Raw genomic sequence first — 25339 nt, forward strand, 5'->3', positions numbered from 1 at the left:
CCGCGGACGGAAACCGGTAGCAGTTGAAAATCAGGTGCCAGAACTTCTCGCCGACCCCAAACTTGCCCAGGACCTTCTCTAGATAGGGCCAGTGCACCCTGTCGAACGCCTTTTCAGCGTCTATGGAGAGGAGCATGCGTTCCCCGGGAATCCTGGAGGCCTTCTCAAGAATATGAGTCACCCTCTTCGTGTTGTCCACTGTCTGCCTGCCTGGCACGAAGCCGGCCTGATCCGAGTCGACCATGCCCGGGAGATGAAGTGCCAGACGCGCTGCCAGTATGCTAGTGAAAACCTTCAGGTCCGTGTTCAGTAGCGAAATAGGGCGGTATGACCCGCAGGCAGTCCGGTCCTTGCCTGGTTTCGGGATCACGGAGACCGTGGCCTGGAGAAATTCAGGGGGGATGGCACCCGGCTCCGAAAATGTATTGAACAGGCGCGTCAGCAGAGGCGCAAGTTCCTGACAGAAGGTCTTATAGAAAAGAGGGATAAAGCCATCCGGTCCCGGGGCCTTACCCGTCTTAAGCCGGGAGATCGCCGTAACCACCTCCTCGATCCGAATCTCCCGTTCCAGATACTGGACCTGTTCCGGTGTTAACGATGGGAGCGACACCGATTCCAGATAGTCCGCCTCCGCCCGGGCGGAGGGGGACTCGCCAGTGTAGAGGTCAGCGTAGAAGTTACGGAAAACGTCCGCAATTCGCTTGTCCTCCGTGACTGACCCTCCGGCAGGAGTAACCAGCTCCTTCACTCGGTGCTGCTGATGTTGCACCCTAAGCTTGTGCGCCAAGAGCCGGCCGCACCTGTCTCCACCGGTGTAATACTTGTGCTTCAGGCGAAGCATCGCGTACTCCGCCCGGTCAGTGTCAAGAGCAGACAAGAGTTTACTGGCGGCCTTCAGTTGCCTCCAGACTCTGGGGGCGCCCGTTCTATGATGTACCTGTTCCAGCTCCCGCACCTGCTGAGTAAGCTCGTCCCTCTTGAGCTGGCGATCCTTGTTCTCCGCCGAGGAGATAGCGATAAATTCGCCCCGGAGCACAGCCTTCAGGGCAGCCCATTGCGTCGCGCGGGAGGTGTCGTCGTTGTCGTTTAACCGCTGGAAGTCCGTTATGGCCGCGCGAATCTGTTGCACCGTCGAGCGCCTGTGCAGCAGCGTGTCCCGGAGACGCCAGACCCCTCTCGGACGAGCCACCGGGGGTAGACTGAAGGTACCCTCCACCGGCGCATGGTCGGAAAGAGAGAGGACCCCTATGTCGGCATTCGAGGCTAGTGCGAACATCGGGCCCGTCACTAGAAGATGATCCAGTCTCGCGTAGGACTTGTGTGCATGAGAGAAATAGGAATACGCGCAGGCCGCGGGGTGGAGGCGGCGCCACATGTCGTGCATATCGAGCTCCTCCAGCCGGGTACGAACCGAGCCTGAAAGCTCTCCCAACTGGTGGCGCCGTTGCACTGACCTGTCCAGAGTCGCATCAAAGACCAAATTCAAATCCCCCCCTAGCACAATGTGCCTATCAGAGGTGGACGCCACGTCTTCCAATGCCCTGAGCAAAAATTGGTCTTGATGGTCATTGGGGCCGTATATAGAGCCTACAGTTATCACCAAGCCCCCCACCTTGATCCTATATGCCAAAAGTCTCCGTTTCTGTTCCGCTACCTTCTGTAAAACCTCCCCTCTGAACCCCCTAGAGAACAAGAGCGCTACACCTGCCGTTTTAGAAGCACTGGAGGAAAAGAGCTGCGTGGGGAACTTGGGGGTGCGCATTCTGGGACAATCCTTGGCCAGCAGATGGGTCTCCTGCAGTAGGCAGATGTCGGCCTGAGAGTTCTCCAACAGAGACAGGACGGCCCGCCTTTTAACCGGGTTATTCAGCCCCATCACATTCAGAGTAACAACTTTAAGAGCCATCAAGGAGGGGAACCCCAGAAACGCACATGAAGGCGGGCAAGGCCCAGCGGGCGAAACACAGAGGCCACAACAAGAAACCTTAGCACACAGCGAAAGCAAACATCCCTACGGCACAGTACAGTCCCCGAACCCCAAAACCCCCCAACTGAGTGGACCCTCCCCTTCCCCCGGAACTTCACACACCCAGCTCCACATTGCCCCCAACTCCCATCCCCCCAACAAACCCCCCAACTCGAAACATTCCCCTGCAACTCCCCTTCCCGCCCCCCGCTTCTCAGGCCATTCAAAAAAGTCATTGTCCCAGTCCGGTCCTTATCGGACAAGGCCGTGGAAAGTCGATTAAGTGGACGTCCAGCCACCACCACCAGCACCCCCGTCCCCCCTGCCCCCAGAACCCTCGCACCTGCAATGATGAAAAGCTAATGTAGACTCCCCCCGGAGAACGTTCAGGCCGTCAAGGCCACATCACTGTTCGCTGTTGCTTTGGAGGCCTCCTGGATAGCGCTCGACATGTCCGCCCGAATCGTGGGCGAGTCAGGCCGCTCCGGTGGAGGGGAGCGCCTCTCCCCGATCTGCTGCCAACCATCTCGAGTGCTTCGCCTTCGGCGCGGTGCCGGGGTGTCTGCATCCGAGGCCGTGATTCCCAGTACGGCGCAGACATCCTGGAGGGACCGGAGCTGGTGCAGTGTCCCGTTCCACCGGAAGATCAAGCGGAAGGGGTGCCCCCAAGAATACTGCGTTTCATGCTCCCGAAGGAAGTCCGTGGCAATTTTGAAAGATTTCCTCTTCTGCAGCGTGACCGTGGATAAGTCTTGATAGAGAGCCACTGGGTGATCTCTGAAGCGGAAAGGCTGCTGCCTCCGTGCTTCGCGGAGAATCTGCTCCTTCAGGGAGAAGTCCGGCAGAAAGGCCAAATGTCCGGGGGGGGCGCCGAAGCTCTGCGAGGGCGGCCCACCCTGTGCGCCCTGTCGATACGGACTTGAAAGTCCTCTGACTCCCCCAAGATTGAGCGGAAGAGGGCCTCCAGGTAGGCGGTCACGTCAACACCCTCCTCGTTGGACGGGACGCCCCGGACCCTGATATTGTTCCGCCTGGACCGGTTTTCGAGGTCTTCGGCGTGGGCCTGCAGCTCAATCTGTTGCTCCCGCAGCCGCAGGACCTCCTGCTGCAGGTGGGTGATCTCTTCATCTCTGGAATGACCAGCCTCCTCCACAGTGTTAACTCGTTCCCCCAGGGAGTCCACTTCTCTCCGGACTTCCCGGACCTCTCCAGCCACCTCTTGCTTCAAAGTCTGAAAATCCTCCCTCAAGGAGCTAAACAGCGACTCCAGGAACGATCGAGTCACTGGGGGCTCTCCGCCGTCAGCGCCTCTGGAATGGGCCGGGGAGCTCGGGGCGGCCTGGCTCCCCCGCTCCGCAGGGCACCACGTCCCAACATGTCCGGCAAAGTTCGGTCGTCCCTCCTCTGACCCCTGGCATTCGACATCTTGGCGGGCGGGAGTCACCGATGGCCGCAGCTTGGTAAAGAGGCGCCTAAGGTCAGGGCCGCTGAGCAGCGGAAGCCGGTCGGGCACTCCGTCGTCGGTCGAGAAACACTGCAGCGCTGAGGCCCGGATCAAGGCTGGGCGGCCGGTCCGAGGTCTCCAAAATGGCCGCCCAGTACAGTCAATGGGGCCAACGCCCAGGGAACGAGGCCTACCTCCGTCCCGGGTCCAAATGCAATGCACACAGTCGAAGGGCAGGCCCGCAGGGCGAGTGACAACTGGCAACGGCTCGCCTGGGCGTGCAAGTACTCCGGAGGCGCGACTCTACTCCGCCACGGCCAGGGGTGGGCCGGAGCAGCCACGTGGAGCAGGCGTTCTCGAGCCCCGGTCTTGCGTAGTAGTCGTAGGCCAGCTACGCCTCCGTCGCCGTTCTCTGCTCGGCTCCGCTCCGCCGGCAAAGGCCGCCTTGGCACCCACTCGATCGCTGCAGCGCAGGTACTCCGACAGGCCACTCGCAGTCGCCGGAGCACGCCGCCGGGACCCCAAGCCTGAAGGTCTCGCGGCTCTCGGGCTTCCCACAAGTCGATCAGCGGGCGCTGTCTCAGGCGGTATCCGGCCGGAATCACCACCGCGGCGGGACACCTGGGGCTCGCCGACTGCTCCACACCACCGCGGGGGTCACCAGGTGTGGTTACCGCTCGATCCGGGGGGGATCAGCGGGTATAAGCGGTGCAGGGTTTCCAGGGGCTCGGGAGCTCTCGGCGAGTGCGTCCTTTCAGCCCGCCATCTTGGCCACGCCCCCCCTCAGCTCCTACTTTTAAACTAATTCTAGGGGCTGGACTACCTACTAGGTCCCTCCTATGGGTGGGACCAGGAAGGGGGTTGGTTACACCCCCTTTCCTTTGTCCAGTTTCGCGCCAGAGCTGGGGCTGGAGTGCCCCAGCACCGGTTTGAACTGGCCTATGCACGGGGACACCTTGTGTGCCCCGGGGATGTCTGATTCTATTCAGCCCTACCTAACCAGATACACAAAATCCTGTCTGGGGTGGTGCTAGCACCTCCCAAGGCAGGAAACCCTTTGTCCAAGCCTCCCTCGCTTGAAGGACTCCCCGCAGCAGGAGGTCAGACTTGTGTCTGTGGTGGCAGCATCCATTTTGTGATGCTGAGGCTCTGTTTAACTTTAACCGGGGTTCAGGTTCTGTACATGTCGTGTCCCTCTAGAAGGATGGAATGCTACCCCCGTAGCCAGAATTGGCGAGGGGGTAGTATTCCAATTCGTATGACACCTTACTCAACATGTTTTGATAATGTCAAGCCAGAGTTAGCATTTAACCGCGAGGTTCGTAATGCACTTAAGAGTATATGGTATGAAGCTATCAGGAAACAGCTAAAGGACATGGTTCCGAAAGCTGCAGACAGGCTCAGCTCATGCTAGAGCACCATCTCACACATAACCAAGCACTCTGCCTCCAGGATCGATAAGGCCTGCCATAGGAGTGACTTATAGGTTACTGTGTGTCCTTGTATGTGTTAGATATAGAGATACTATACCTAAAGCAAAGGGTGTTTACACCACCTTGCCCCAGCTGAGTGATCAGCCAGTTGTGTCAAATAGTAAGGCGAGGCCAAGGGTGGCACAATACGTGCTGCAGCCCCTGGTAGGCCTTGGATGCACCTACGCCCTGGGTACCTAGGGTACACAGTACAGGGGCTCACAAGGTGATCCATGTTCCAATTGGTAAGGCACCTAAAGTGCCTTGGCATAAATTTAGAGAGAGAACAGCAGGCTGTAGGTCTGATTGGCAGGCCCACAGCCACATTAAGTCATAAACCAGTGAAGCAAAAAGCAAACATTTGGGCTGACCATAGGATAGCAGACCCTACTCTCCTACATCCCCTTTGCACATCATCCTTCCCTTCGTAACCATGACGATGTCACCAACACGTAAGCACACCCTCTTAGCCCCATGAGACCGGTCATACCTGTCTTTATACTTAACTGACTTACCACAAGGAAATCTCTCACTTTCTTGGTAGACCATGAGACAGTTTTAGTGCCATTTAGCCACCCCATGGTGTACTTAGTGCCTGTGGATCTCCCTCTCATCAACTCAAAAGGGAAATGCCCAGTAGATTCACCAAGTGTAACTATGTATGCACACACAGGCCAAACCACGCAAATGTAATCAATGACAGAATCTAAATTCTCATCTTGAGACAGACCCCTGGCCCACTCATCTTGAAAAATTCTGTGTAATTCTTCACCGACAATAGTCGCCACTAGCCAATCAACCCATTCATTCTTGGTATTACCACTGACTGGTAAGGGGCAACTACTAAGGAAATCAGCAATTCTGTTGCGAGCACCAGACACGTACTTGATCTCGTACACAAAGTTCAACTGGTGCAAAGATGTGTGAAATCCTAGGAGACACATTGCTAAGGCCCTTAGAAGTGAGCATTTTCGTGAGTGGCTTGTGATCCGTTCTCACTGTAACCCATGTGCCCCATACTTACTGTCTGAAATGTTTGACTCCCCAAACACACCACAGAGCCTCCCTCTAAATAACAGATTACCTCTCCTCTGTAGGAGTGAGGGCCCTGGAAGTGAATGCCATCCTCCTGCACTTGGGATAAAACCGCACCAAACCCCTTCGCACTGGCGTCTGTGATGATGAAACTCTTGAGACTAGGTTCAAAATCCTTAAGTGCAGGGGCTCAGCAAATATCCTTCTTGATACCCTCAAAACTGAGTTGGCACTCATCAGTCCAAGAAAATTTGCAGCCTTTTTTTAGCAGTTGTCTAATGCAAAACATTTTCCCCTAGAAATTATAGACAAATTTAGAATAAAATTCAGCAAGACCTAAGAAGGATCTGACCTCCTCTTTGTTCTGAGGAATAGGAGCCTCCCTAATAGCATCCACCAATTTAGACTTTTTTAAATTGCTTAATTTAATAACTTTTGCATAAAAGTACAGAAACCCTATAGAGTACATGATTGCATTGGCTGGCCAGAAGATGAATCAGCAGTAATCTTATACAGTACATTTATGTATGCCATACAGAGTAAATTACATTTCCAGGGGTTATAAGCAGAAAACAAGCAGTGTTATGCACACCCCAAGCACATATAGTCATGCCACACGTAGAAACCGTACCTCTTCCTTCACAGCATGGGCAAGCGGCTGTCCCTCGCAGTCCATATTGCTTTAGTCTTTCTGGAGTTTAGTAAATCCTATTAAGTTGTTTAAAATGGATAAATCGTTGTTTACCATTACGTGAGATACGCTTAGTCAGCTCGCAGCAGTAACTTTAAACACCATTGTCAATAATCATGTCCAAGTTACTTTGCCAGTCCCGGCGAGGCCTACTCTGTGTCGATTTTCCTGGAGTCTTGGTTCTGATTATAAATAACAGTGACTAGGTAAGGGGGGGATCGCAGGATACAAGTGAGTGATAGGATCTCCATGGGTTCTGTCAAGTTTTCCCCTAGAAGGTCACGCAGTGCATGCCTAGCTCTATGGAAGTGATATTGCTCTAAGGGAGAGGGTACACGGTCCTCCGTGACTATGTCTTCTTACTTGTGTGCCACTCTGTCCTAGAACAGGTCGGCCATCCGCAGAATACCTAATTGTTTCAGTGCATCAGCTGCCGCTTTATCATGACCAGTAAAGAACCAATGACACCATTCAATGGGCAATCCAGACTTTGGGCAAATCCCTAACAAGCTGATTTAATCGCTAAGAATGTTACACTCTTTCTTGTAAACTTGCATTTAGACTCCTCCACAGTCAAACCAGTCTGCTCTAGGGTCTGAAGTACTTAAACTAGAATCTTGTCATGTTCAGCCCTATGTGACCCCATGACAAGATTGGCATCTGGAAGAAGACCACATTCTTTATGTCCTTGAAAATTAGTTGCATGAGCCGTTTGAACATGGCGGCGGCAGATGCCAACCCTAACGTAACTCGTTTGAACTGAAAAATGCCAATGGAGGTGACAAAAGCAGTCAGGTGTCTGCTGCTTTTATGCAAAGGTACCTGATGGTAGGCAGAGGTCAGGTCTATGGTAGAGAAACATTGCATGTTCCTTGTAACTGACAATAATTCTGAGATCCTGGGAAGAGAAAATACATCCACAAAGATGTTTTTATTGAGCTTCCTCAAGTCCACACATAAACGGATCCGGCCATTAGCCTTGCGGCTGACCACAAGGGGAGCGACCCAATCTGAGACTCAACATGGTCAATAAGCTCATTATCAACTAATTTCTGGATTTCACTAATCACATATTCCTTAACACCCATGGGGATAATTCCCAACTTTTGGATACAAAAGCAGGCATCTTTTTTCAGAATTATTTTGTGTGAGAGCCCTTTCAGCTCTCTCACACACCCAGAGAAAACCCTGGGAAACTTGGATACCACCTCTCCACAAGCATCTTTCTTCCTTTCACCCACACTTAGAATGGAATCAGAACTGTTGGGATCAAGTAGAATTCCCCAGTTCCCCTTGATCCCACCAACCCAGGACACACGGTCCTGAAGCCTTCCGCTACCTCTCTTAATACTAAAAAGGAAGTTTGCGAAACCCCTATAAATCAATTGGCTCTCCCGTATAACTCACAGGATGTACATCTGGAATTTTTAACTGCTCACCAATTTTCTCCTTGAAGGAATCCACCCAAGTATTGTTATTGATGATGGTGTAGGGTGAGCCAGAGTCCGCTATAAGAGTTACAGACACACCACCTGACACAATCCTGCATACAGGTTTTTTCTTTGTCTGCCTTCAGCCCTGTAAGACTCCTCACATAAACACAGAACACGAGAGTCCTCAACATCAGATTTCAAACTCTCCTCCCGCTGCTCAAGTTAATCCACAACACATTTCACAGATTTAGCCTTGCGACAAGTGGTTCCATAATGCCCAGTTAGCTTGCACGTGGCAAATTTCTGCCCTAAAACAGGACACATTTTGTAATGTGCCAAATGAGATGAGCTACCACACCTGTAACATTTGCCTTTCAAGTCCGCAAACTTGTCCTTCTGGTTAGGTTTGAACCCCCGTTCTCCTTTTCCCGGTCCCCTTCATTTTTATTCTTATTCTGTTTGTTGACGCGTGAATATCTCCCATTCACTAATTTGACCATCTCTTCGTCATTATCAACCTTGCTTGAAGCAACAACCGCCTTGGCGCACCTAGAAGTAAGTTCAGCCTTAGAGATGATAGCAGTAATTTCACATAGACTAGCGTCCCCATTGATCCAAATGTTGTCCTGTAGATGAGTATTATAACTACCTGATCATGGATTAACTCTTCTATAACACCAAGCTTAGAAGATAACGCTACTTTCCTTGAAGGTAGCTACATAATCCTCAATTATTTTTTGTCAGGATCTTGTTTACGGTGGTAAAAATTAAAGCGATGCACACAGTTGGCACAAAATAAGCGTCTAAGGGCCAGATGTACAACCCTTTTTTTGTGCTTGCGAACAGGAGATCAGCCCATAAAAAAGGGTCCTGGCAAGTACAAACGCAATTTTATGAGTCTCTGATTCGTAAATATAGCATTTGCGACTCTCGCTAATAGGAAGTGGAATCCTTCCTAGTAGCGAGTCTCAATGCCATGTACTATTGTTTTGCGACCACAAAGCACTCGCAGTTTACCACCTACCTCAAGTAGGTGGTAAACCACTTCCAAACGAGAAGGGGTACCCAAGGGACTCCTTCCCCTTTGTGAGTGTGTGTAAACATATTTTTAAGAGCAGGCAGTGGTGCCAGGGACCACTGCCTGCCCTTAAAAAATGAAACTGAAACATTTCATATTTCTTCTTTAAATGCATCCTGTTTTCCTTAAAGGAAAACTGGCTGCATTTTAAAAAAACTGCTTTATTTAAAAAGCATATCAGAACGGAGTCCTTGGAAACCAAAGACTGGGTGTCACACTGCTTCTGGCTACTAGTGCCTATTTACCTACGTCAAGATTACTCAAAGTTCTGTGTGAAAGTGATCCACAATACTCACATAATTTTATAGTTTCATTGCATTTACTTATACAAAGTTAATTGTGTTCAATTAGAGATTTTTTGGAGTGTTGAATACACTATACATAACAAATCACTCCCTTGACAAATCTCCTTATATTAAAACGGTGATGTAAAAGAATTGTGAAAAAATTAAAGCACAAATAAAAACTTTAGAACCAATTGCAAAAGCAAAACCCAATGCATTTCGGGTTCATCCAGAACACTTCATCAGGGGGTGTTCATAAACAAAACATATATAATATCAACATTCTCATGATCCAAATTCTTCTTGATGGGTTATATCCAAATCTGCAACACAAACCATGATTCATTCAGTATGTAGTTGTTTTGTGGATGAGGTAGGAGCAATCTCTGCTGATCCCCCAATATACTGAGATACTGATGCTGCACTGGGTCTATGCAGTGTGAGGTCATGATCCGTTGCTATACTTTCCTCAGTTGAGGTAGCAACAGGTTTCTTGAAGACTCTCTTTTGGGCGTAAACTTCCTCCCATGTATAAACTTCGTCGAGTTTATAGTCAATTGTATCCCTACGGAATTTCCTTGTTTTCCGTTCATGTACCTCACGGGCATGGTTATCAAGATTCTTATTTATGTTTCCCAAAACCTTTGTCCAATCTTCCTGTTCCATGCTATTAGAAATGTCATCCTTCAATTTGTTGATGTCTTGTGACAGTTCCTTCAAAGCAGATGAAATCTCTTCTATAATAAGTAGGATCAAATCTAAAGAGCATTTGTTTAGGATCGCGTACCATTGTGCCATGAAGGTCTTATCAAATTTAAACAGCATAGGTCGAAGGGCAATCCGTAGGCCCCGTGGGATCCTCTTTATCTTATGATACTCCATCAGTGTTGTGGCATGCAAACGCTGATTTACTTCTTTGCACATAATGTACTCCAATTGACGGAGTTGTTGTGGTGTAGATCCAGATGCAGAGCTGAATTCTCTGACCTCTTTTACGAGAGCATATATGGAAGCAGCTTCCTCTTTGGAGTAAGCTTTTGTTTCGGCTTGATTTCTGGCTGTTTCTATGGAGGTGATGCTTGTAGTCCTCTCAGTTTCTATGTTTGGTCACCCACGTAGATTCATGTAGCCGTCCTTAGTGTCTAGCTTTGGGCTATAGATATCGCGCGAGGCCGGGGTGATCACATTGGCTTCTGTGTGACACCCGGACATGGGATGACGCTTTGCTTGGATAAACTGGTGAGTCTCACTATGTCGATAACGTTAGTTTTGTAACTTTCGGGTATTTGAGAAACTTTGAGAAATAGACTCGCTTGTCATCAATATTTCACAAAAGGCATTAAGCAAAGGAGAACTTCGCATCTTAAATAGAGGAATGTCTTTTGTTCCCACTTACACATCACACGTTCTGGAAACGGAGGTATCACTATTCAAATTCATGCGCAAATTAAGACTGAGATGGTTTTTTTCGACCAACGGAACATTGGAATCTCAAACCGTGTCGCAACAGAAATTCAAACCCAAAAGCAAATTCGTATCATCGATTTCTCACAAGACTCTTGATACATTTGAGACCCTGGTCAAAAAGGACCTGGAACAAATTAAGTACTCGACACCTCCACGTTTGAATTTCACTCCACAAGAGCGACGTACTCTCAATAAATTACGACAGGATTCTTTGATTACTTTCCAGCCAGCAGACAAGGGCGGAGCCCTAGTGGTTTTAGACACGGAATTCTATCGTGATTAAAAAGCAGTCACAGACATGGTGGTCTGCTGACCCCAGCAGGCCACCATCCCAGGGAGTGCTAGCCATTCCCAATGGAGTCAAAAAATTGCACTTGCCTCATGAATATTAATGAGGCATGCAATTTGCGACCCCATTGGGAATTCACTTTTGTGAGTCGCAATTAGACGCAATTTGCAACTTGCAAAAGTAAATGGTCTTACATCTGACCCTCAGTCCGCTATAGCCTGTGTAAAAAAGTTGCCTTCATCACGTACTCTAGGCCTCTTTTCGATACGATTATAAACCTATACCACCTGGCCAAAACAATGCAAGAGAATTTTTTTCCTTTCAGGAGACAGTTCCTTCCTTTTGAAAGTATCAATGTCATTAATTAGATAATCTTTCCAATCTTCCCATTTAAGACTACTAACTTCGCCATCCTTCACCATAAAGGGTTGCAGAGCAGCAAGATTAATTTTGACCATTGCTGTAAATAAGGTATGCTGTGGCCTGCCCTTAGAGGACACACAAGTGCACTACTGAGGGTTTAACAGTTCAAAAGAAGGGAGAAAGTACCTCGTAAGTTTGCACACCTCAGCGCAGCCAGAGAGCTCTGTAGTCTTGTGAATGCTAGGATACAAGTATGACAGACATGGTGTGCCTGTCACTATGTAAGGACAGACTTGGCGCTCCTCAGACCCCTCCTGGAGGTGCACTCATGTGACACGCTGGGTGTATGTGTACTGTTGACAAAATGTGCTGAAACCACACTTTTCTCTCTGTACGCCCCTGCCTGAGGTATAAATGAGTGACACACGAGGTGCATGTGTCACCGTGATCGGAAACGAAGACGTCCTCCCTCCGGTTCCTACGGCTTCCGTATAGGGTGTGCGGCAACAGCTGGAGCACAGGGACTGAAGGACGGCTGTCACCTAATGAAGATGGTCACCTTGACGTCCACGTTGCTTGTGTAATATGCTTGATGACGTTGCATGCTTACTTCGTCGTTCCGTCACGGCCAGGGTTCCTGAAGACGTCACAAGGAGTTTGAAGAGCAAGGAAAGACCTGTGCACCACACCAGGAGTTCCTCGCGGGCTTAACGGACAACAGCCGTTGGTAGGTTCATAATGGCACAAAGTATGAAAAACGTATATCATGCACCTTTTCTGAGGTTGTGAAATGAAGAGGAGAAATGTTCCCAAAGTAAATTTGCCGGGATTCTCCCCCCCCCCCCCCCCCCCCCCTTTGTCACAAATCAAGTTCCCTTAATTAATGGGTACAAGCGGACGATGTCCGTAATCGACGAGTGGGTCCATCTGGATTCAAGTCACTCTACGTCATTGGAAATTTTGGATTCAACACCATCAAATATTAGGGGTAATTGTAGGGAAATATCACCTGACTAGATACTGTGTCTTATTGACGTGATGTTCTTATCACCAGATTTTTACAGTTTAAAATGTACGCACCTAGTTTTACTTAACATGTTATTAGTTTCTTTAGAGTATTCCTAACCTTGAGAAATGTCATAACAAAGTTCTTCTGGGTGATGTCTGCTTAAGGTGCATCAGCTGAACTATGTGGACACAAGTAGATAACCTCCTAGGGGTGCTTGGGCAGATGCTTCAGTTAGCAGTGAAGTGCACATGGCTGGATGAGGTGCCTCGGATATGGTGAAGACGCACAGGGAATGTGTGGTGATGTGATGTATTAGAATACAGTGATGTCAAACAAATGTGTGAGCAAGGAATAATTGAAAACGTTGAGTCTACTCTCTGGCTTACACCTATTGTTTTGGCAAGGACAAGGTCTGGGGACCTGAGGATGTGTGTCGACTTGAAAAGTCTCAATGAGGCCATCTGGGTTAACAGTTTTCCCCTTCCACCCATTGAGGACCTTATTGCGAAAGTTGGGTCTTCTTCATGGTTTACCAAATTGGACTTCAAAGCCGCGTATCATCAGGTCGAACTTCATCCTCAGTCCCGCCACCTCACGCCATATGTCAAGCCTGACTGTGTCTTTCATTTCTGCAGACTCCCTTCCGGTCTGGCCTCTGCAGCTGCGGTCTTTCAGAGACTTATGACCAAAATGTTTAGACACAATCCCTATGTTGTAGTATTCCAAGATGATATTCTTATCTTTACTAAAAATGAAGCCGAACATGACTTAGTTCTTGATCAGGTTTTTAGTGTGTTAGAAAGCAGAGGTGTGACTTTACAGAACAGTAAGTGTTCTTTCAAAGTAAAAGAGATTGAATACCTAGGCCATATAATCTCAGAACAAGGTTTAAAACCTAGATCTAGTTTAATCAAAAGTCCCGTAGAGGCACCAGCCCCTCAAAACAAAGAACAACTTATGTCATTCCTTGACCTTTGTGAGTTTTATGCAAAATTCATGAAAGATTTTGCTAAAACTACAGAATGTTTCAGAACACTACTTAAAAAAGGAGCAACATTTACCTGGTCAGAAGAATGCAAGAAAGGTTTTCAATTTATTAAAAGTCACATTGTTAAAGCTCCTGCTTTGCAAGCTTTCGTGGAAGGTAAACAAACTGTTGTTACAGTTGATGCATGTGAATACCTTCTGAATGCTGTTCTGTCTCAATTTGCTGAGGGAAGAGAGTACACAGTGGGGTTTGCATCCAGGACTCTTTGCCCTGTTGAACGGAAGTACTCTGTAATCGAAAAAGAATTGCTAGCTTGTACTTGGAGTGTTGAGAAGTTCAAATTGTACTTGTGGGGCAGATCTTTCGTTCTCAAAACTGATCATCGACTATTGGTTGACATCTTGTCTGGGAGGAATATCAAACGCACCACTGCTCGGTTGGCCAGGTTGTCAACCAAACTACTGGAGTATATATTCAATGTAGAGTACATCCCTGGGGGAAGGAATAGCAGAGCAGACTGTCTATCTAGGCTCCCTATTCATGACATTGATGAGCAAGATTGGGAAACAGATGTAGAGGAATGTTTTGTAGCATGTGTCAATCATGTCATCCCCTCTTTTGCAGAAGAAGATTGGATCACTGAAGTTGACAAAGATGTTGTGCTTAGTGAGGTAGTTTTGCTGATCAAAAAAGGCTGGCCTAAAGAGAAATGTCTTTCTCCAGATCTTCAAATATTCTGGAAAGTCAACAGTGAACTTTCTCTTGAAGGTGGAAAAGTTGTCAGTATTGACAACCTTGTGCCCCCACGTGTTACAGAGAGAAAATTATCTTGGCTGCTCATTCTGGTCATCTGGGTGCAACTATTGCTAAAAGAAAGGTTAGATCTGATTTTTGGTGGCCTAGGAGGGATTTCCAAGTTGATGAATTGGTTAAACAGTGTGTACGGTGCAATACCAGTGACAAAGTGCTTGTATTAGAGGGTGCTGTTGATTCTCCTGTACCTCCCCCTGAGAAAGCCTGGCAGAAAATAGGCATGGATTTTCTCAGGCCTTTCCATGTCCTTCCTGCCAACTCAAAATATTTCTTGTTTCTTGTTGACCATCTATCTAGATGGGCTGAATTCGAACCCATCAGTATTCCAATTCCCATAACTTGTCTTAATAAGATTTTTCTTAGAGAAGGTTTTCTTGAGGAAATTCTCGCAGACAACGGTGTGCAATTCATTTCACAAGAGATTAATTATTTTTTACGTTCTTGTGGTTCTTGTGCAATGGAAAGACTGAGAGATTCAATAGGGTTGTTGTAGAATGTGTCCAAGCAGCTTTTAGATCATAGACCTGTATTTTCCAAGCAGTGAAAGATCTTGTTTGGTCATATCACAAGTCGCCCCATGTGGCCACCAATTGTATTCCATTCAAACTCATGAGAGGGAGAAAAGCTCCTTCACAGGTTTACCCCTTTTGGCTGGTATAGTCCTTCCACCATAGTTATGACAGGAGGAGCATGTGGGGTTCTGCTAACAAAAAGTCATCTGAAATTTGTACTAAGAAAATTGAACCTACCATTGAGAAAGAAACCAACAGGATTCGCGTTGGGGACTGGGTTAGAGTAAAAAACCCAGTGTCAGAAAAGGTCTGTCAAAGTTTCTAGATTCTCAGCAAGTTGTAGAGATTAGGAAGAATTCTGTTAGGTTGGCCAACAGAAATTGGTGGAATACCTCTCGTGTAGCTAAGGACCCTTGTTTTTTTCACAGAAATGTAAAGAATTTCAAAAACATTTAGGGAGGAGATAGAGGTGTTAGAAAGAGCACCAGAGTTCATGTTAGACCAAGCATATTACGAGATTATGTATAAGCACAATTGTGTTTCATTTACACTGACTGCTGGTTTTCTTTTTCTTTTTCTTTCTATATTTTAGTGTATTTTTCCGTTATTATATATTGATTAAAAAGGGGGAGGTGTGGTGATGTGATGTTTTAGAATACAGTGATGTCATCTAGAGTGCTTATGTCTGTTCTGCCCTAGAGTGTTCTCTCAGTGGCAGTTCCCCGTAATAAATTCTTCTTGCAGAAACTACTACGGCGTCAGCTGCACATCTTTACAGAATGATAGATGTGCACAGGGCAGGACTGGTGCTCTGGGGCAGGATAGAGAAGCCTAGGGCAGAATGGGCATGCCATGTGCTGTTGCAAAGTGTGCAGAGTAGGAAGACAGCAGAAGTTAAGTGCATATGGCATTGTGGAGGAGCAAAGGGCAACTGTGAGAAGCTATGGACAGAGTCTCTTTTCCTATGCCTAAAAAAAGAAATGTGGCATTGTCAAATGAAACGCATGCTCATGAAAAACACTTGAAGTTTGCACTGTATAAAACTGCAGAATGATACAGTGGGATTGTGATGGAACTGACCTCTCCCACTAATGTTCTACTGGATGAGAAAGTCAGAGGTTGCAACCTTAGATAATAATTAGTCAGGGAAACGTTGGGCATGGCGGTAATTGCTCAATATGGCTCTTCGCTTTTCTATCAAAGGAACCCTCTTAAAAGTAGCTTTTAGTCCCCCATTACTTACCATTCTTGGCTTCAATGTCACTCTTATTTTCTTCCTTTTTATTAGTGAGTGCATGTCTACGCACGCCGGCTTCACTTCGTCTCGATGTTTTTTTTTCATGGATCATGGACCAAGTTCTGATTCACTACTTGATTAGTGTTCTTCCGTGCTACTTGTGCACGGATTGTGGTACTTTTTTTGTTGGTGTCTAATGTTGTTATTCTATGTTCTTTTTGCACACTCCTATGCCATTCTGTCTCATTTTTTTGTTTTTGTTGTCTTAGGCCTGTTGCTCCTCTAGCTTGTTAGTTGCTTTCCAGATTATTCTAAACTTCACTTTTTAGTTAGCCACTTTACTCTGACCAGTCTTGCCCAAGCCGCATAAAACAACTACACAGTTTATTAAATTGGCAGCATTCACTCAGGGTGCATTTCTAACTAGTCCAGTTGCATTTTGTGGTACAGGAATGTCGTTAGGAGCACTTTATTCTTTCTTTTTTATCCTCCTACCTTTGTTTGCTTGGTGCACGAAGTCGCAAGATTCATAAACATGTTTTTAGGTCGAGCCTAGTGCAGCGCGGAAATGGAGATGACCTTTAAAAATCGGTTTGCACTTTTCAAGCACTCGTGCTTGTGCTGGCTTCCACCTTGTGGTTTGAGCAGCTGCTCACTGGGGCCATCTGTTTTCAATTAGCCTGGTAGCGTGCCATTCTTCCTTCTGTGACCATTTGCCTCATGCACCGTCATTCCCCATTGTCCATTTTCCCTGATCAGTCCCACGTCCCTCTCGCTCCTACTTCCACAAAATGGCAGAGCGCCAGTGCTTCTCCACTTGCTACACTAACGGGCTACACTAACGGGCGACACATGCCCACATTGTTTAGTGTGAGCTTTGGCCAGTATTTATTATGACAGAAGCATGTTAGGCTGGCGAGTTTGTGTATGGCTTGGGACTGTTGGGCACTGCCTGGGCCGGTGCTGTCTCTACTGTTGAGCCGCGTGAAATATCTGCTCTAGCCTGCACCCTCCCTGCTCTCTCTTTCAGCACACTGACTACTGGTGAGCGCAACAGTTATTAAAATGTGAAATTTTTCAGCAACGCTATGTATAAATAGTTGTTTTCCTCAAAGGCATTTGTCTTTTTGCCATCCAATGGAGTCTTCCCTGCTAGGATCAACAGAGCAGCTTTGTGTTACATTAATTAGTTACCCCATAAGCTGGTTTCCAGATTAGTAACCGTAAAAATGAAAAGACCATCTTATTTATGAATGTATAAAGCTGAATATCTACTTCAAATAAATCATGGAACCAGGGAGACATTAGTGATGATTTAATGGAAAGGAAGTGTCTCAGTAATGCTGCATTTAGAAACCAACATTAAACTTTGGTCGGGCTTTTGGTACTGTGTTTTCAGACTGTTATTGCAGCACATTCTTTCATCCACCAGCGAGGATTAAAGGTCACTCAACAACCACAGCGGCCTCCGTAGGCATTATTGGCCTTATATAATGCCTGCCCTTCAGCAGTTTCTTTTCGGGCCAAACATAACTGTTCCTTTAAATATTTGACAGAAAAGTGTTTTAAATGCTAAGCAGCAGTTTGAGAAGTCCTACAAATTGCCATTCTATCAAAGTATTTCTCGAGAGAGAGGGCTCTTGGTTTGGTGGAGTGGTGAGAGGGTTGCTTTTTTTTTTTTTAATTTTTGGAAAACCTTTATTTATAAAAAGGTGCACACAGCTAGTAAGCCAAACATCCCGGAGGCATGGCAGCAGAATCGAGACCCAGACAGGTACGGCACACACAGGAGAGCAGTACAGGATAAGAGAGGTTAATTTTTAAAATAAAACAGGATATACACGGTAAAGACGTGACACAGTTCAGTACGTTAACAAGAAGAGCAAACAGAAAAGGAAACGGGAGGGGACAGGCTAAGGGATCTGAAGTAGATTCAATCATCGGGCAGGCAGAGAAGCAAGTCCAAAGTCAGAGACGACAACAATTGTAAGCGCTCATTATAAGCAGGCAGACCAACCCTGGAGACTCCCGACTTATGCCCCCCCGATGAATCCAATGACAGGAGAGACTAAGCGGCAACAGTCCCAGCCCCGTCCAAAGAGTCCTAACAATAACCCGACACACTGGTCCCAGACCCAGAAAGAGAAAAAGAAAAGATAATCCAGTCCAACTAAAAGAATAGAAAAAAGGCCATAGAAACAGAAAACGGAGAAACAAAAAAAAAAATCCCCTCCCCCCACCCCCCACCCTGCACCCCTGCAGATGGCTACGTCCTACCCCCCTAGCAGCGTGCCTATCGCCCAGCGACCAAAAACCCGAAATATAGGAGAAAAGAGATCTATAAAAAGGGGGAAAAAGGAGAAAGTAAGAAAGGAAAAATTAAGGGAGGAGGAGAATCTCACATTCCCCCGGCCACACCACCCCCTCCTGCGACGTAAAGCCCTAGTCATTGACCAATCAGCAACAAAGCAAGTCATATACGGCAGTAACCAGGGAAGACGTCTGACCCCGCCCCACCCCCAATGCAAAAAAATGGCGGACCCCGGGTCCTTCACAAACCCATAGCATCCGAGACGATCACCAGTCTCACCCTTGACCTCTACGAATGTTAACTCCGAGTTCCTCACACCGCACCAGCACAGTCACAGGACAAATCAAAGGTCCAGCCAGTCCACGAATCTGTGCGGCGAGTCCAACAGAGAACCTCAGTCCACCACAATCCAGAGCCACCATGACACTCGCCCCGGCACGACCACCTCAGGCTCCACCACGCCACACAGCTCACACGGTCGAGGAATGTTTGTAGCCTCCGTCGGGTCACAATTTCAACAAAGTCAATAAGGGACAGGCACGTGAACACTTTCACAGGCAAACTCGTCAACGTTGGCGGGCGACATGCCACGGCATCGGGTTCAGCCGCACACTGAGGTCCAGACATTGTTATCCAGGCTCCGGAACTTGATGGGTCTCGATCCGTAGATTCCCGGGTCAAAGCGGGAGAAGCGGCCAGCTTAGGGGGACCAAACAGAACCGAGTCCTTGCGCGATCGGGCAGTTTCGGTGTCATCCGCGATCGTCTCGTGGGACAGAGCAACCATGTAGGAGCGCAGACCCTTAATGGCGGCCATCACGGTTCGCAATGATAGCTCTTCATCACCCCGCAACTCCGCAGACTGGTCGACCGCAGACATCGGTGCGCCCTTCAGGTCGCCCGATTCTCCCAGGGACCGAAGTGCGAGTAGGGCAGGCGGGGGGCAGGAGGCACACTGACCAGCGACACTGGGGCCTTCAGGACAGGGGCCTCACCCCGGCGGGCGGGCTGCACCGAGAAGGGGACCCCCGACCCCTCAGCCACTCACAGGACCATTATGCCTCCACAATGCAGTTAGAACCGCTGGCACTTCACCAATCCAGGAGCAGGTCGCTCTGCACGGCCGGACCGTGTCGGGGTCCCCCAGCCGCTGTTGTTGTACTGTGACCCAGCTAGGTCAGTACTCGAGGTCCCGGCTCTCGGACAGCGTGAGGCCAAGAACTTCGACTCGCCGTAACTCCGTCAATCCGGGCTGTAAATTTCCCGGGATCACACCGCCAGTATCAGCAACGGGTCACACACACGGGGTGAGGCGAAAAAGCAGGATTTATAGCAGGATATTTAAGCCGCAGGAGAAGGTCGACGGAGCCGAGAGCTTATGCGGCCACCTTCGTTCGTCGCTAGGCTCCTCCCCCCAAGAGGGTTGCTTTTTAACAACATTTCGCTCCAGTTTTGGATTTAGTTCTTTGTTTCGCAAATGGTAGCCTTTTCACCTCCTATTGACTTGGCACAATAGGACAGTTCTCTGGGCTGTGCTTTTTTGTGTGCTTTTCTTTTTCACTTGTCTTGTTACCGTAGATGCACTGTTTCTAAGTAAGCAAGGACAGGTGAAGTTGCTCAGTAATTGTCTTCTATTACCCAGACTGCTGATGTTCATATAATAGTTGTATTTCTGCAGGAATTTCGGTAGATGTCAATGCCTTTGGAACATTTAGCAAATTATTCTCAGCAATAACGCTCCATTTACCAACCATCCTGTGCTCTTTGGGAATAAGCTGTGAAGTGCTTGTTAACTCCCACAAAGTAGCTGCCCGCATTAGGCACAGAAATGGCGGAAGGCATGCTTTTACCAAATCTCAATTTAGGAAATACCGAATACTAAAAACTGTAACGGGCAACCAAATTAAGCCTCCATTTTAAAACGAGCATACAAGTACTGGTGTGCTAATACTCATAATTGTTAGTATTGTATAAATGAATTCAGCAGAAACACTTTCTCTGACAGGTTTATTTACTCTGAGCACTCAGGGTACTTTTTCTGTTGTTTTAGAGAGCGGGTAGAAGTTTTATTAATCATGCTTCTGATTAACAGCATTCATATTTTGTAAGCGTATGGGGTCTGTAGTTGACCGTAGAATATGCTCAGCTGTGCCTTGCCTGAGTGGACTTATACATTTTGTTAATCTGTTTGAATTTCGGTACACCGGTTATCTTCATGTGTTAGATAATAATGAGTAACATGAAGTTGCTTTACTGTATATACCTGTTATCTCGCCATTGCACCAGTACAGAAGTTGAAGTGAATGAGAGCATTACAGTTTACAGCTTTTACAGATCTGCAGTTTCTGGCATCTTAGGTTTTTTTATGTGTACACTAATGTGCATGCAGGCCTTCATGTGAGTTCAGAATATATGTTATACAAAATAAAACTTTAAGTAATTTTCAATGCAGTTCTATAATATGCCTATTAGTGTCAAAGCTTCCACGTTAAAGAACAGTAGATGCTATAGCAAACAGCATAATGTGCTGCATGGCTAAAAACTTATACGGTCCCAAATGGCGAGACCTATTGGCTATGCCAATGCTTGTTTCACGTTTGATGTAATTGCTTTGTGAATGTAAATAACAATAAAGCATACTTGCAGACTGTGACTACATGCCTGCCTTTCACAATATTTCACTTAGAAACTACGCAATTGTATTTATTTAACGAAGCTTATGGTTGTCAAACAGCGGGCGATTTGTATAGGGTCACAGGAAAGTCCATAAGGTTGTCCCTGTCCTCTCCAAAAGCTTTGTGACTTCTATGCCCCTGTGTCTTGGTACCGAGTTCTACAAAGCGCCCTAACACTTGATAGCTTTATCCGTTGCCTATCTAATATATTCAAACTGTAAATGTTCATATGTTGTTATTCACTTTTAACGATCTAATTGTGTACTTTGAGGGCCCATAGCATACTTTGCAAGGTGGTGGCAGAACTGGTAGATTGTCTACATCGGTTATACATGACAGGAATGAGTACATGTGTTTGTCCTCTTCCAGTCCACCATGGCAGTTATACATACATCATACAAAAACTTCTGCGCAACTGCTGTGTCTTGGCTGTTCCATGTCGGTAGGTGTCGATTGATTAGCATCACAACTGACAACTTAGTTGGCAATCTCAGCAGAGTAAGGTGCATTCAGTCTGAACTTTCCTTTTATCGACAAAACTGGTTCTGTCTCTCTTTTTGACCTAATTGCCGTAGGGCTGTTTAGTCAGCAGTTCTTTTGCAAATAAAAGTTTCAGTTTACTCGCGACATTGTTAAATTTCAGGTGTGCGCTGAAACTACTATAGGATAGAGAGAAAAAGCAAAATCTCTTTTGAAATCTAAAAATTATTTTTTATTTTTTTAAGGCATAATGGAGAGTTCGAGAATTCCACAGGGAGACGAAAATGCTCCGAGGCAACAAGATAAAGTTGTCGACGAGGGAGAATGGAAAAAGAAATGGGAGCAAAAAAAGACCGGTTTTCACAAGGATCAAGTACATAGGTAAGTTCCTCTTAAATTTCGTAAGGAATTTAGACATGGTGCCTAGACTCGTTTTTCGGCAGTTTTACTCTGTTGATTTGTGGACTGCCTGTTATGATAGTCTGAGAATAGGTTTTTGAAGTGTTCAGAAATTTCTGGCGCTCAACTTATCACGGTAAAGTATTTGGTTGATTTGGTATCAAAGTAGGTGCTTCTTGGACAGAGGAAAACCTTAACCTCTGTAAAGAAAGAGGTACACAAACCTCTATCTTAGTTTGACTGGGCAAGGATCCAGAGCACACTATACACAATTAGATATCGATCATATGTTCAACTCTTCATTCCTTTAGGATAGATCAGTTGGTATGTCCGCACTTGGAGACCGATTCCGAAGCTGGAGTAAGCTTCTACACGGGCTGAACACGGCCTGATTACCACTATTTGGATACTTGCAATTTTGATACTTATCAATTAAGCATTTGCTGACGGCAACCGGACATACCAACTGGTGCCGTTTTTCTTTTGAACGCGAATATACCACCCGATAAGGACCGGGTTGGAATTATCACCGGTTCCCCGACCACGCGCCTCGATCTTTTAGATCAGCCCTGAAGATTCACAGCCACATGCTGTGATGAAACACGTGTAGGCTAAAGTGATAAGCACAGTGACTCCCAAGTGGGGAACGCTGATGACAATAAAAAACTTTTTGAAAATAACACATTTGGGTGATCTATCCTAAAGGAATGAAGAGTTGAACATATGATCGATATCTAATTGTGTATAGTGTGCTCTGGATCCTTGCCCAGACTGCCTGTTATGTTCTCCTGAATATCCAGGCCTTTTTTGTAGCTGTTTAATGGGTTAGTAGTGGCTCATCAATATAGCCTGTAGGTAGTTACGTTGTACAATCACACCTGTCAGCGAATTCATTCAGTATGTGCCCGACTCCAAAGGAATTACGTGGAAGTGAGAAAGCTGTGTTTACTTTATTTACGCAGTCCAACCTTCATAACGTAATTGCTTCCAAGTTATTTGTAACTTTTCTCTCAAGGAGAAAATCTTTTTTCCTAGGTAGAGAATACACTTCCATGCAGTCGTTTAAAATGCCACTGTTGAGCTTCGTGCTCACACCTATATACTTTCCCAATATTCTGTGATCATAAGAAGGTAGAATTTTCAGATTCGAAAAGCATTGACTTGCATGATGACTAGATCCCAGTAGCTTGACGTCATAAGATCGTCTGTATGATGAAATAAAAGAAAATCTCATCATCTGTGTTTTTTAATGTGATCATTTTTTTGAAAATTACAAAACGCATTCTGTATTTGACTGTCTTTAAGACTGTCCTAGCTAACATTCTCTAATTGACTTGTATTGTAACCACACTCTTTATTGAACAGTATTTCCTTGCTTTGTGATTACACTCTTTATTGTGCAGACTAGCCTCTTAGTCTTTCTTAGAGAAAAGTATGTTCCTAGCATGTGTAGTCATTAATACAAATTTTCTGAGTACTCCCACCATTTAGTGTCTGGCGTGGACATTTGGAAGTTGTTTTTAGATCACACCAGGCGCGCAACGCCCATTGGGCTCAAAGGGCTTCAGTCCCCCACCCCCTCCCCGTGTGTGTGTCAGCCCGGGCTGGTTACCGTCTTATTACAGCCGCACCCGAGTACTTCACGAGTCTTTAAAAGACCATTTACTTGTTAACCCCTTCCATGCTCATAACGGAACGGTTCCGTCATGAGCGTCGGTTGGCCTGTGCTTATGACGGAACCGTTCCGTCATGGTTCCATAGCCCCAATGGAACGTTCAGCACAGCGCAAAAACTTGCGCCGCGCTGAAGGGGTTAACGAGGCTTTGTTGTTTTTCACCCCTTCTTAGAGCCCCTGCATCTACACATATTGCTGGAAGAGACAGCCCCCAGACCCCCCCCCCCCCTAATTTTGGCTCTACTTGTGCCTCTGTATCACACCTACTAGACAGTGAAAGCTCTCTGTTTGCAAAAGACCCATTGTGAACTTATAGTGAGTGGGCTTATATCATGGTTCATTGCTTACAATTGGTTGGCTTTGTTGTTACTCTCATTTGCTTATGTAACTCTCATTTGCTTACTTCTTATTCTTGACTTGTGTTTGTCCCTTCCTCTTTGCTAAACGTTTGATTGGCTGACTTGTACCTTTTCACTGCCCCCTTTTTGGGAACTTCTTTTTTCTTTTTGATTAAGCACTCTATAAGTGTGTGTGTTTTCCCAGTATATCCCTTGCATGCTATGCAAATGAGTGAGAGAGCAACTCAGGGGACGAGGGGAGAGGTACACCATGGCTAAAACTAATCAGAGCGCAAGGGAGTTGGGAGGGGGAAGCACTCACAAGAGAGAGAAGCTCAGCGTGCTGGAGTGGGGGAAGAGTAGTTGGAGCTGTTATTTGGAGGAGAAGAAATAGCACTATGTTTGCACATACGTCCATAGCGACCCGTGCGGCCACACCTTCTGCATTCTTGATCAACAGCAAACCAACGTTTGGAGTCAGCTAAGTGAAAGGGATTCCCACAATGCAAACATTCCCTTCCCTTATTTATTTATTTATTTTATTTATTTGTTTATTTAATGAGTTTTATATAGCGCTGGCTAGACCCGAAGGTGTTAGAGCGCTTTACATGAGGTTCCACAAAGTTAAAAAAATTACATCAGGTAACAGGTTACATCAGATTACTAGTAAAACAGTTAAAGATTATAGAAAATGAGATAAATGGAGAGTAGAAGGGTAAGGGGGTAGGGTGAAGGGGTAAGGGGGAGATACGATGGCGAGACGAGGGAAAGTCTGCCCGAAGTCCGGCTGGGTAAGTGATGGCCTAGGGGGGAAGTCCACGGCCCATCTCCTCTTTAGCTATCAGGTAGCTGCACCGGGCATCGGCCAAATAGCAAGGCCAAACTAGGTGGCCAATCTAGGTGCACACCCTTTCACATATTTTTTTGTGATAACGTTAACTTCATCAACAAGTTCCTTATGACCATCTAAAATTGCAACCTCACAAATCATTGAATCTCGTCTGCCTAACTCCTTCATACATTTTTGAGAGTTCTCAATAACTTTTGCTAAATCAAAAGCTTCTTTTAGAGCTGGATCCTTTGCAGCACAAAGTATTTCTTGTTTTTTTTTCTCACGGCAATGTATAATAAGTTGATCTCAAATTAACTCCTCCGTCATCACCCCAAACGACATTTAATAGATAACTCACGCAATCTAGCTACAAATTATTCAATAGATTGGTATTCCAGTTGAGGCTGAGTGTAAAATGTATATCTCGCCATTACCAGGTTTACTTCTTTCGTAACAAAAAACATGAGAGGGACACTGAGCCAAAAAAGGATAAGGGAAAGGGGAACAACCCACCAGGGCAATATATGTATACAACAACATGAAAGGGTG

At 46.5% G+C, this 25339-nt stretch overlaps 1 protein-coding gene across 1 annotated transcript in view; it reads left to right on the plus strand.

The window, feature by feature from the left end:
- LOC147722574 (putative thiopurine S-methyltransferase) overlaps nucleotides 1–25339 on the plus strand; it is a 305879-nt gene that overhangs the window by 41026 nt on the left and 239514 nt on the right. The window contains exon 2 of the mRNA XM_086965108.1: nucleotides 21792–21927. Coding sequence (XP_086821234.1) covers nucleotides 21797–21927 — 131 coding nt within the window. The 5' untranslated portion in view covers nucleotides 21792–21796. The remainder of the gene's footprint in view (nucleotides 1–21791; nucleotides 21928–25339) is intronic.

The sequence above is a fragment of the Lissotriton vulgaris genome, chromosome 4_1 (genome assembly GCF_964263255.1).
Source record: "Lissotriton vulgaris chromosome 4_1, aLisVul1.2, whole genome shotgun sequence".
In the NCBI taxonomy this organism is placed as follows: Eukaryota; Metazoa; Chordata; class Amphibia; order Caudata; family Salamandridae; genus Lissotriton; species Lissotriton vulgaris.